At 39.4% G+C, this 12732-nt stretch overlaps 2 protein-coding genes across 4 annotated transcripts; one reads left to right on the top strand and one right to left on the bottom strand.

Moving 5' to 3' along the window:
- Positions 1–606: 606 nt before the first annotated feature.
- On the top strand, positions 607–4572 carry LOC105560569 (protein lethal(2)essential for life-like). Its single transcript, XM_012009787.1, has 2 exons — positions 607–801; positions 2753–4572. The coding sequence occupies exon 2, from the start codon at positions 2759–2761 to the stop codon at positions 3272–3274; it is 516 nt and encodes a 171-aa protein (XP_011865177.1). The 5' UTR covers positions 607–801; positions 2753–2758; the 3' UTR covers positions 3275–4572.
- Positions 4343–11180, bottom strand: LOC105560571. 3 transcript variants are annotated; one of them, XR_001008835.1, is made up of 8 exons: positions 10753–11180; positions 10385–10576; positions 9197–9444; positions 8199–8521; positions 7572–7815; positions 6490–6770; positions 5510–5806; positions 4343–5115 (listed from the first exon to the last, which is right to left on the bottom strand). XR_001008835.1 is itself a non-coding variant. In XM_012009789.1 (7 exons), exons 2-7 carry the CDS (start codon positions 10509–10511, stop codon positions 5566–5568), a joined length of 1464 nt encoding a protein of 487 aa, XP_011865179.1. In that variant the 5' UTR covers positions 10512–10576; positions 10759–11178; the 3' UTR covers positions 4343–5565. The 3 variants fall into 3 exon arrangements, 2 of the variants coding, with proteins under 2 accessions (XP_011865179.1, XP_011865178.1); XM_012009789.1 differs by having other exon boundaries at positions 4343–5806; positions 10759–11178; XM_012009788.1 differs by having other exon boundaries at positions 4343–5806; positions 10753–11177.
- Between the last annotated feature and the right edge of the window lie 1552 nt (positions 11181–12732).

Raw genomic sequence — 12732 nt, 5'->3', positions numbered from 1 at the left:
TACTTTTCATTTCTTTCCACCTGTCTTTAGGAATTTAAATTGTAATAAGTAGGACTAAATTTTTGATGACAGGATTTTAAATGAAAAAGACCAAACTTTAACATTAATGTGTGAAATACAGACCTAAAACAAATAGAGAAATTACCAGAAGTGAAATAAGTAAAAATTAACCATTTGATTCTTTCAATATAATAAATGATAAAATATAATATTTGTTATAGCTCGGATGTAACTTATTTGCTCAGTCTTTTAAATATCAAACGTATTTACTTCTTTTATTGTTTAAATTATTTAGCAAGTATAGAACGATACTTGCTTATATTTTTGGCAATATTCCATTTGCCGATTAGTTTTTGAATACACATTATGTGCAAGAGCTATTTGTACCATACTGAAGAGGAACTTTCATATATATTTATAGATATAGAAATATAGAAATATACGTAGAGGTGTAATATAATAATTATTGCATACGATCGGGCCTCAATTCGGGCGAAAGCCCGATCTTTCTGGAAGCATCGAGAAATTGCGCGACGCGTCCAGCGGTCGCGCGCATGCGTGCGCTGCGCGGTCGAACGATCTCGAAAAGAGCGGCAAACCGAATATAAACCGGCGCGGCGGCGACGTTTGCGCAGTTTATCGCTAAGCAGAATTCGCGCCCGGAGAAGAAGCGAGCCTCGCGCGGCGGAGCCTCTTATTGCGCAGTACGACCAGTAATTTCGCGAGGCGAGCATTCGACGACGACGTGCCCGACATCGGGTTGCTGACGAACGAAACGAGTGATTTCCCGAAGGCGACGAGGTAACTGCGGCTCACCGTCTCCGCAATTGAATTATCGTGCGTCTTTCGTCACGTCCACGTTTGAAATTATCAGTAACAAGGGTCTTTGTACAAACAATTGATTAAGTCACGATTAAAAGAGACTCGTACAACGTTTCTCTTTAGGTATATTAATTAATAAGCTCCTTCGAGATAAACTAGTGATTATGATAAGGCGTTAGGAGCATACGACGACATTGTGAGAATCGATATTGTGTTTTTAAAAGAGATGGAGAGAAACAAAACACGCACGTAGAATTGTTTAACTCTTTTCAGTGACTATACAAATTAATTGTTAGTGCGCTGATACAATATTTTAGTAGTCTCGGTGGTCGAATTGGTTGAGACGCCCGCCTAGAGTGAAGGGAGGTCCAGGTTCAAACCCTGGCTGAGGTAATATTTTTCGCAATAAACTTTCTGTATTATTAAAATTGCCAGATACGGTCAATAAAAATCACCGACGTTTGATATATTAAATTCGGACATATACCGCATCGTTGATCCGTAACACTGATGCGTGGAGTCTTCTTTTCTCTTCGCCCCGACGGTGTGGTCAGCGTTGTGGAGATTCGTGTTGATGATTTGACTACCCGAATTCTCTTCAGTTCTTTGGACACGTGTATGCGATCATCGGATACTTCGAATGGTATTGATAACGCGCCGTCAGTAGTCCATGTCCAACGGAACGTTTGACATATAAAACTTATCGATATTTATTTAAAAAAAAACAATTCCACATGTGTTTTGTTTCTCTCCATCGCTTTTAAAAACGCAATATCGATTCTCACAACGTCGTCGTGTGCTCCTAACGCCTTATCACGATTACTACTAGTTTTTCTCTTTGGAATCTTTGAGTGTATTATATTTTGTTTAGATATTTTTTAAAATAGAGATCACAATAGAGATTAAATCATTAGTATTTCACTTGTTGGCCAATGCACATCCAATATAAATCTAATGTTATATAATTAGAGGAAGGTCCTCTATTATGAGATAGGTTTCCAATATGAGACAGCAGGTTTTCAACACCCAAATTCAATTACAAATCTTTTTTCGCAACGATAACACGATCTAACAATGAATTTTCCACTAAACTGATTTCGCCCCGAGGGCAATAAATTCATGGCGGAGTCAACTGACGATGCCTATTAATTTAACAGAAACTCCGCTATCCCATATCAGGATTCTATCTCATAATAGGGGACTTTCATGTATTACCGTGCAATATTTACATTTATTCCATGACCAATATTGGCTTTAGGAATGGCTTGAAAAGCAAGCGATTAACGCGGCGAGACAAAAGCCGCTCGCAGTGTTGAGTTTCAGATTTCAAACTCATTGAAATTTCTATTAAATGAGAAGTGCATTTAGCATTTACCAGATAAACACAAATGGTGTCCTTACATAACATGGATGTAACGTGTAGCCAATTACGTAACACGGATGTAACTGCTACAACCTACCTGTGTTTACTGGGAATTTAAATAGCTATTTTAAATGAGTGCTGAAGGCGCTTTTCGAGCAGTTCCAGCTTGCATACTTAACAGATACCTACGTTATACTTATTCATCAGAAATAATACGTATTTATATTTCTGTTATTATTATTATTCTATCTACGTCTATTATATTACGTTTGGATTTTATTCGTATTCAGTAATTGTTGCTTTGCAAATTTTAAGCTCTTCGGAATTTCTTTAAACGGACACTTGGACAGATTTCAGCGACTCTCTCGCGAAAATCCCGTATAATAAAAGTAACAATCTGTAGACAGGCGAGCGAAGTAAATCACCCAATGAGAAATGATTCGTCGATGATATCGAATCGACGTCAATTCGACGGTGTCGATGTCGATTCGACATCGTTTCGACGTCGATCGACGAATCATTTCTCACTGGGCAGACAAACAGTGATCTGTTCCTGTTTGCCCGCAGAGAATCATGTCTTTGGTATCGAGAAACTTGTTCCGCAACTGGTGGGACGATATAGACCGCTACCACCGCGAGATAGACGAGCACTTCAACAGGCTGAGTCTACGCGACGACGATCTGTGGCTCCGCGACACGTACTGGCCCTGGCGCAACAGGTACTGGCCGTGGTACGGGAGATACGAGATGCCGGGCAGCTGGGCGAGGGTTGAGCGCGACGACGACAAGTACCAGGTGATCGTGGACGTGCAGCAATTTAGCCCGGAGGAGATCATCGTGCGCACCGACCACGAGTGCATCACCGTCGAGGCCAGGCACCGCGAGAGGAAGGACAGGCATGGCTACATACAGCGGGAGTTCATACGCCGCTATCTGGTGCCCAAGGGCTACGACATCGGCCACGTGAAGCCCAGCCTGTCGTCCGACGGTATCTTGACTATCACGGCGCCCAGGCTGGCATTGCCGGCGCCGGGCGAACGCATCGTGCCAATTCGACGAACCTACTTGCCGGCCATCAAGGCCAAGTAACGCGCTGGAATGTTTCCGAATAACGCGAGAGCGGTCCAGCGTCCGAGGGATTAATCCTGAAGACGTCCGAATTTATATTTTCTAGAGCCCCGATTTTGTTCTTAAAATCAGTTACAGTTTGGAGAATTGCCACTGCCTGTCATTCGGTAATTCATGATGCAGGAAGAGACGGGGAGTTAATCGCAGGCGAGAAGAAATCGGCGTTTAGAGTCTCGAATGTTTGGACGACCTTCCGATGTCTGCGACGAGTTTCGAACGACCGGTTCGCGTTATTCGGCGTCCTCGCAAGTGTCTATTATTGTATACAACCGATCAATACGATGTATCGATATTATAAACTGATGCTGGTACATATACATATGTACATGTGTATTTGGGCGTGTGTATATGTATCAGTATTGCGTTCTATGCAAAATGAGTCACGATCGTTATTTCAGCCATAGTTTAAGATTAACAGAAAAAGACTGCAGAATAAAATTTGCATTCTATCGTGTTCAAAATAGAGATTTACCACCGATTATCGCATACAAGAGCGGAAATTAACAGGTATCGATTCAACAATTACGGCCGTGACTCATCCTTCGTTCGTTGGAACGATTTCGATATGTAGTTTAATTAGCCATAATTGTAGAAAATTGTACAAAAAATTGCATATATATATGTATAGCTGCGACGCGTTAATTATTTTCTCAATAGCTTTAAAAAGAAACACGACCGTTAGTAGCGAACAGCAGCACTATTAGGAAGCTTTACGACGCTGTTAGACGTTACATCATTCGGGTTCGTCTCGGCGATTGGTTTCGAACGGTTCATGTCGCCGTGACTCGCTATTAAAATGTAACAACTGTTGCGTACGTTCCGCAGAGCTTGTCGCTATTACATAATCGTTCACTTAATTTATTCGTGTTATCATTAGCTCGACAATTCGATTTAGAGTCCGTACTTATAGATTGTTTACGTAACAACTCTTTTTTGGCAAGGAATGCGAGTTGCATAAAATATGTATGAATGATATAGGTAAATCACGCGGTATTAATTATTCGTCACTAGCCAGGAAGTAAGTTAGAATTATAGGCAAGATGTTATGTAATGTATTCGTATTTCGAGTTAGATAATTGCAATTGTGTTCAAGTGACGATTAAACACTCAAATATATTCCATACTCAGTGTTGATAAAATTTTACTCTTGCGGTACCTTTCGCATAGTCATTTGTAATTTTATTCTCGCTTTCTATTAAACTTAATAATGTAATATTTTGCTAATACAATATCTTCTTCAATAAAGATGTAATATTTAATTTTCTATTTTGTTATTATCGTCGGACAATCTCTCCTTTCACTATTCATATACGTATAATTCTTAACACTTTGCAATTACATAATAAATTTTAATTTGTTTCTAATAATACTAGTAATGCTCCTTTTTTTCAACAAAAATGATTTAAACTCGATATCTTTTTCCAACAGTCATCTTTAAATGTGTAATTTTATACAATTTTAACAAAATAGCAATATTATTTAATTGCGTACTAGTTGCAAATATTTGTTTTCCAACGTAAGTAGTCTGTGATGGCCAATGCCTCTATTTTTGAAAACGCATTCTTGCTATTAAATATTCATGTCTCATTGATACAGTCATGTATCACATGAAAATCTATGCGCATGAGAAAAAAGATACGCCGCAATAAATATTTCGTCAACTTTGGCAAGTCGTTACTGAATAATCCATTAAACACAAATTGCGCATGTTTGCCAAATGCGTCATGAAGCGTGTACTTATACATTTTTCATCTCTTCTACTCTTTTCTGGGCTGCGTAGCCTGCTTTTGGACGATCCGTAACTGGCGACGAAATTTGCAATTTGCAATTTATAAATGGAATTCCATCGCGCGTGATACAGAATAGTAGAGGAAAGTGCCCTATTACGAGATAGATTCCTAACATGAGATAGCGGGTTTTCAACGTCCAATTTCACAAATCTTTTTTCGCAACGATGGCACGCATATCTAACAAATAAATTTTCAACTAGACAGATTTCGCTCTGAGGGCAATCAAATTCATGGGAAAACCAAATAATGCCTATTAATTTGACAAAAACCCTGTTATCTTATATTAGAAACCTATCTCATAACAGGGGACTCTCCTCTATCAAAGAGGTAGAACGCACATATATGAACTATATGTTAAAATGTATGTATAATGTACAGTAACGTGATATTGTAAATCAGATCTTACCCCGAATTATTGATTGTCTAAAACGAAGTTAAACGTTCAAATTGAGGGCGTTTCTTTTACGACGGCCCTCGTTCTTCCTCGCTTTCGGAGAACGGCACTTGATCGTCTTGATTGTACGGTGGCAGCGTCGGTTCTTCCAAGATCGTTTCCTCTGCGGGCACTATACCCTGCATCAACCTAGCCTGTTCCTCGATCACCGGGATTTTCTCATCGATCAATTGCTCCGTGTCTACCTTGTCTAATTCCAGTTGTATGCGTCTTCTCAACGGCCCCTCGATCGCGTCCATGATTTGATATCTACGAGAGTAAGGATAATAAAACTCGGAGTTAGAAACTTTAAAGGTGATGGAAAAAAAAATTCGCCGCACAGAATCATTCTTTTTCGTACAAAGAAATTTGCTTTTAAAGTTTATCTTGAAAATCGTGTGGTTGTGGGACAACATGGGATTTTCAAGAACTTTATGAGTTTTTGAAAATATACCATAAATTTTACTAGTAAAATGTATATATTAGTAAAATGTATGGTAAAATTTCAGAAAACTTTCATAAAGTTCTTCAAAATGCCATGTTGTTCCACGATTACATGATTTTCAGGGTAAATTTTAAAAGAGACTTCTCTCCGTATACAGTCTGACATATGACCGTAGAGAATGTAATAGAAAAATTCAAAAAGATAATTTAATATAATAATTTTCTAGATCGTTCCAATTATTTTGTACAATCCTAAAAGAATTTGTAAGAACAAGAAAGACTGTTTTAACGTTAAATCAATCATTTCGAGATGTACAGACTTGAAGAAAAAAAAGATTCGACGAGGATTGTCTCGTAGATTATCGATACCGGCTCGATCGCGTTAGGAACATTTCCCGATGCACATTGTGATGCGATCTGTGTCGGAAAATCGCCGATTACGGACGGTCGCCTTGAGATCGGCGCGCGAGAGACGCATATTTCGCAAGGTCGCGTCTATCACGGTTTACCTTAAAAGGTTTGGCAGTATATTAATGCTCGCTTCAATGAGATAATCGAGCGTGCCGGCACCGTGGATTCTCGTTTGGATGTTGCCCAGCTCGAGCTCCAGATCCTCTAGGCTGGCGCGTTTCCGCGTGTCCAGCGGCTGGCTCAGCTTCACCTGGACCCGGAAGTATTGCACGGTGAAGGACACGGTGCCGGCGCGCGACAGGAAGCCGCCGATCACGCTCACCTCCCAGTGCGTCCTGCCCTCCAGTTCCTGAGTACCGACGTCCAGAAGCGCGTATACCTGTATAAGGCGCCGTAGCGTATAAGTGCAAAGTCTACGATAAACGAATCGCCGCCTACGCGCGCGCAAAACCCCAAAACCGCGCGCGTCGCAGGCGATTTGCAAGCGCGGTACTACCTTACGTAATGTTTACGCAACGACGGTCGCGTTCGCGAAGGACGGCTGCAGCTGCTCCGCGTTCAGAAATTTCGCGTTGATATTTATTTAAATTAAATCGCGATTCGTTCGTCTGAATGTTACATCTTCCTCAAATTATATACGTGCCTGCTTCCAGCTCTTATCGCTACAGCTCTTGGCGTCTTTTACTTGCACTTGAAACTTTTCGATTGACGATCTGCTGGCACGCGTACCCAGCGAGAAATGACTCCGTCAATCGATATCAAGACGATGTCGAATCGACGTCGAAACGAAAATCAAATAGAGATATTGAAGTTACTATAAATTCCCTCTGAAGAGAATAAAAGAACTTTTTTTATTGATATTCAAGATGCATAGAACTTTATGAAAGAAATTTGTAAAATTTAATTTACTCATACAAGTATCGAAATTTAACGAAAGAGCAATGTAAATTAAAACTGGCGTCAATATTGAATTGTCCTTTTGATTCGACATCGTTTTGATGCCGAACAGCAACTTATTTTTCACTGCCCAGCGAGAAATGACTCGTCAATCTATGTCGAAATGATGTCGAATCGACGTCGACACTGTGTCAAAATTCAACGTCGATTCGACATCGTTTCGGCGAATCATTTCCCACTGGGCAGTTAAGTACTATAGGGGTCTAAAAAAAACCGCTATTACAGTTCCGTTCTCCATGGTGATAGTTATGTTTCCCATGCGATAGAAACTGGCTAAACCGGTGATCCAGGTATGCGTCGAGGTCACGGTGAATACGCCGACGCTCTGTGTGTAATCCTTTAGCTTGTACGGATCATAGCCCATCTGGGAGACTTGCTTGCGGGCTTCTGCGGTCGCCATATCGAAGGGTGAAATCGAATTCGGGAAGTATTGCGGTAATTGTGATATCTGCTTGTTTACCTCGCCCCTGAAATGTATCACGTCGTTGAGACAAGCATGAAAGACAAGCCATAAATTATTATAAATTCTCTCTGAAGAGAATAGAAAAAGACTTAGTTTTATTATTATTTTAAGATGCATAGGACTTTATAGAAGAAATATGTAAGATTGAATTTAAGAAATTCATATAAGTATCGAAATTGAACGAAAGAGCAATGTAAATTAAAACTAGCGTCAATATTGAATTGTCCTTTTGAAAAATCGATTACTATTCTTTGACTGACATCATTTGCGTAACACGTTATTCCTCGCGCCAGTTTCCCCTTCTCTCTATTTTGTAATCTTTCATCATTATTTGTGTCTTTAGATGGTTCTCGATATAAGGGGTTTAAGAATCAAAGGACATTGTACCTCACGTTTGCGTTAACTTCTTTCAGTATGAATGGTTTGATGCTGTCGAAGATAAAGGTGCCGACGGAATTGATGACACCTTGAAAAACCGAGCCGAGAAATCCTAGATTCTTGAAGTCCAGGTCAATCTTGTTGAAAGTCAGGTCCATATCGATGTCCTGAGCTTGCAATTTGCCGTCGGTGCTCACTTCCAGTCTGGCGACGCCCTCGACGTTCACGCCGGTGAGTTTCACCGTAAAGTCGCCGGTGGACCTCGACAGCCACGAGGCCAGTGTATACAATCCACGAATGTCAAGATTGTCGATCCTTACTGCGACGGACACCTTAAAAATACATTTGCCTTTACATTCTTAGCACAAAATGCAGTAAAATTGGAAATACATATACATATAATCATCACAATGGTATAAACGTATGTGATATAAGAAATTGTAAATCTCTAAACCAAAATTTGTTAACTTCAAAAGGAAGATATAAAGAGAGAAAATGAACTAAGATATGTATACTTTATAAGATATTCTACTAGAAGTGTGTACAAGTCATATTTTAATCGCGCTTCTTGCAAATTAATGATAATTTAAATATTTTTTTCCATATAAATTTTTCCATTAGTAAAGAAAGATTTTATAAGATTAATTAGAAGAATTGTACTTCCTATTCTGAGTTCTGTACACTATCGCAATACTGTATGTACGTATTGGTTATCATCTTTCTACTGCATCCGCTTGAAATATGATACATCTTATTTTCTACGAAGTACAAACAGATATAAGTATGAAAGTTCAAACATTTAATATCTCGTTTACCAAAAGTTTTACGTATGTAAAATATTAGTTAATAATTTTTCATAACTGCATGTATCTATTGATATGCCCTGTGTAACATTTTAATGAAAGAATCTAATCAAGAGCATTGTAAAGGAAATATTGGATTAATTTGAGTTTCGCTTCGTCTCGAATATCCTCTCGTAAATCTTTTCGCCTGACAATTTGTTTCACCTGCATACGCGCCAGTTCCGACTCTACGTGTTCGATACGGAACTTGGTCAGACCGTAAACGTTGATTTGCTTGAAATTCATCGTGTACATGGAGAAGGAATGCTTCATGTCCGGCACTGGCATCGGATCCGGTATCGGCGCGCCTGGAAGGCCGATCGGATCGTCTTGCTGATAATGCTTGAGAATCGCGCGAATCTGATCCCCGAGCCGCTGCTCGCCCGCTGCCATTTGAGCTGCCATGCTCTTTTCTAAAAGAAGTTATACCTTGCTCAATTGAAAAGTCAAATCGTGCCGAATCAAATGGTAAATAAATATGGAAAAATAACGATATAAATTCAATTTCGCGAGATTTTAATTTTCACAAAATTATCGACGTCGAACATTTTTCAATAGACATAAAGCTTAGGAGAATTAATTATTGAGATTTGCAAGTGAAATAATTAACTCTATCTCGCAACGATCTATGTTATGGCTGCCCCTTGAACCGTACGTTATATTGCGTAAGAAATATTTACACGAGAAATAACGTAGTTCTGACGAAACAAGTAGCGTCAGTCACTTTTTTATTCTCTACAGTCTACAGTAAAAATAATTTAATTTTTAACTCAAGATACTAACAATAAATGACGTTTAAACAATTTCTAGAAAATTCAAAATCAGTGAAAAATAATTAAAAAATTACAGTCATTTGTCTACATGATAATTTTATTGAAGCGTATTTAAATTATTTGTCAAATAATCATTTATAGAGAGTCCGACAGGGCGAATAATCAAGAAAATTGTAGTCTTCTCCGTCTACAACGATATCCACACGGAATTTTCTTTTAAAATTTATCCTGAAGATGTTGTAATCGTGGGACAACACACTATTTCAAAGAATTTTATCACAGTTTTTTTATTCTTGCCTAGTAAAGTGTATAGCAAACTTTCAAAAAACTCTCATAAAGTTCTTCAAAATGCTATGTTGTCCCACGATTACACGATTTTCAGGGTAAATTTTAAGAGGAAATTCTCTCCGTGCAATTTGACTGTATTTACTCATATCTCGGGGGAAATAAAGACCAGCCGGGAAAAGCGCGATGTGTTCGATGCGATTGCGCCGCATCCAAACGATTTTCGAAAATATACAGACGTCGTCGAGTGGGAATCGATATGACAGAATCACATCTGCCGACACGAATGTCGTACCTATCGGAGACGACGAGGCGTTGCTCGCCTTTGGCTCCTCGCCCGCACATGGAGAGCACAGGAAGCAGCACACCACCAAGAGGACCGTCCCGTACACTCCCATTTCCGATCGCGTGTCGCACCACATGTTTATCCCTTGGCGCTTCCTCTCGAGAAAACGCACCAATAGGTCATTTAACACTTGGCCCTACCCTGGCGAAAATAAAAATCGGAGCGTAAGCAAACGTCAGTAAAGAATGACGGAAGTTTAACTGAAACAGCGGAATGTAAAAGAAGCAGTTTAAGAAGCTAACGCTTCTTTTACGCTCCGCTGTTTCAATTTACGCTTCCTAGGAGTTTCATTTACTTTTCCGTCAGTCTCTACTTACACTTGCCTTACGCTCCGACTTTTATTTACGTTAGGGTACGGACGTTGTCAATGCAGCCGCTATCACGAATATTATAATTCGCGTAATCGAATCGTAAATTCCTCAGGATCTTCTTCAAGAGTTTCCCGTCGTAGCTCCTGCGGCGGAAACTTCTCACCATTCGCTGACGGACTGTCGACGGATTGACATATCAATTAATTAAATTTTACAATCAATTTGACGAGTTTGCGACACGCTTTGTCCTCTACTAGCACCGACAGCTTTCCTGACCGTCCGCCAAGGGTGTGTAATGCTTATCAACGAACGTAGACGAGCGGTATGGTTCGTAGCCGACCACGGAGGCGTTGGTGCACGCGTTCGACTGACCGAGGAGGCACGTCGGTGAATTTAGTCGAACGATATCAGCGACAGGTCATTGAGGGAGCGAGGGTCAGTCGCTTTATCTCCGTGCCTGTCCCCTCGTCGCCCTTCTTCTTGCCTGGCTTCCTCTTTATCCGCCCCTTGCTCCCTTGCCATACAGCCGCGTAATTCTGATCTCTCGTTTCAACAACACCGGCATATGTCGCATATGCGAGTCGCATTGTGATGCGGTTGGTCATGTGAAAGCGATCCCCATAAGAATATTCCACGTTGGATGCTGCAGGCTGCTCGATGTCTTAATATGAGGGCCTGCGAATCAAGTTGTAACCACAAAGGGTCGAGAAATCCCGACGGTCGCAGCAGGGGACGAATTTTCATTTCACAAACAAGCCCACCGTCAGAAGAAGCATCCTTACTCGTGGAAATATGTAGTGTTGGAATTTTAATACGTTTTCTGACCCTAAGCTGCAACATGATGGCGTGTGATTAATAAATGTTTCCTCTGTGTAATAAATAACAATAAGTGTTCAGAATATTGAAATTGTGGAAATAGATTATATACTCTCTCGGCGATTTTCGTATTTTTTTAATGACGCGAGATATCTTATTGCGATCGAGCGACTCTCAATCTGTAAATTAAACTTTAACATGAGAGCCTCTAATATGAAGTCTACAATAGCTTGTTATACGAGCTTATTATACGAATCAGATATGATTTTTTCATTCTGGTATAATAAGAATATAAATTTTCAGTCGATTAACATAGTCAATATTTTAGAAATTAAAATAAATTCAATTGTACGAGAGAAGTATGAAATTAATAAAGTTAATAAATTAACTGATAGTTAACGAAATCAAAGCGTATTTATAATGTTTTGTCATTTTTTAATTTCACACACAAAGAAATATTGTTACTCAGTCACTTAAAAAGAATATAAATTGAGGAATTCTTACACTGTTTTTAAGACGATCACGATTGAATCACAAAATAATCAGTTTTCGCATCTGGTTCTCGACCTTAATAGCATCGTTCCGGACATTAAATGAATTATATTGAGCCGTCGTAGTAGTCGAGATGCACTGCAACTAACTTACAATAAGACCTGTTAATTGTAAACGGTTTAGATTATTATAATGTGAAGAGATACACGATATCGCGCCACTTTATAAAATGCGGTATACACAGATTACGCAATTGCGAAAAGAACTGATTTCACGCCGTTAATTATATCCCGTTACTATGTTATATTGTCGTAAAAATTGTTTCATAGCAGATAAAAATACCTTCTAACTCGCCTTCGCGTAGATACTAAATTAATACCGCGTTGACAATAGCACGTTGTCAGAATGTCAATATCTGTTGTCTAAAAATTCAACAACAATACTCCCTAGTAGCACAGTGCACTGGCCGATATTGCTCAACGTAAAGCCAATATTGGCTATGGAATAAACGTAAATATTGCACGATAATAATTATATAATATTAGATACGTATTGGAAGCGCATTGGCCAATATTTAACAATGTAATAAGAATACTGGCCTGAAACTGATACATTAGACCAATATTGTTAATCCAACAGCAGATATATAAGCCAGTCGAGAATTAAGAAATAAAATAA

The sequence above is a fragment of the Vollenhovia emeryi genome, unplaced genomic scaffold (assembly GCF_000949405.1).
Source record: "Vollenhovia emeryi isolate VEMERY1.0 unplaced genomic scaffold, V.emery_V1.0 DF939227.1, whole genome shotgun sequence".
Taxonomy (NCBI): domain Eukaryota; kingdom Metazoa; phylum Arthropoda; class Insecta; order Hymenoptera; family Formicidae; genus Vollenhovia; species Vollenhovia emeryi.
Note: the sequence above shows the minus strand (reverse complement) of the source record. Positions and strands in the feature narration are given on the sequence as shown.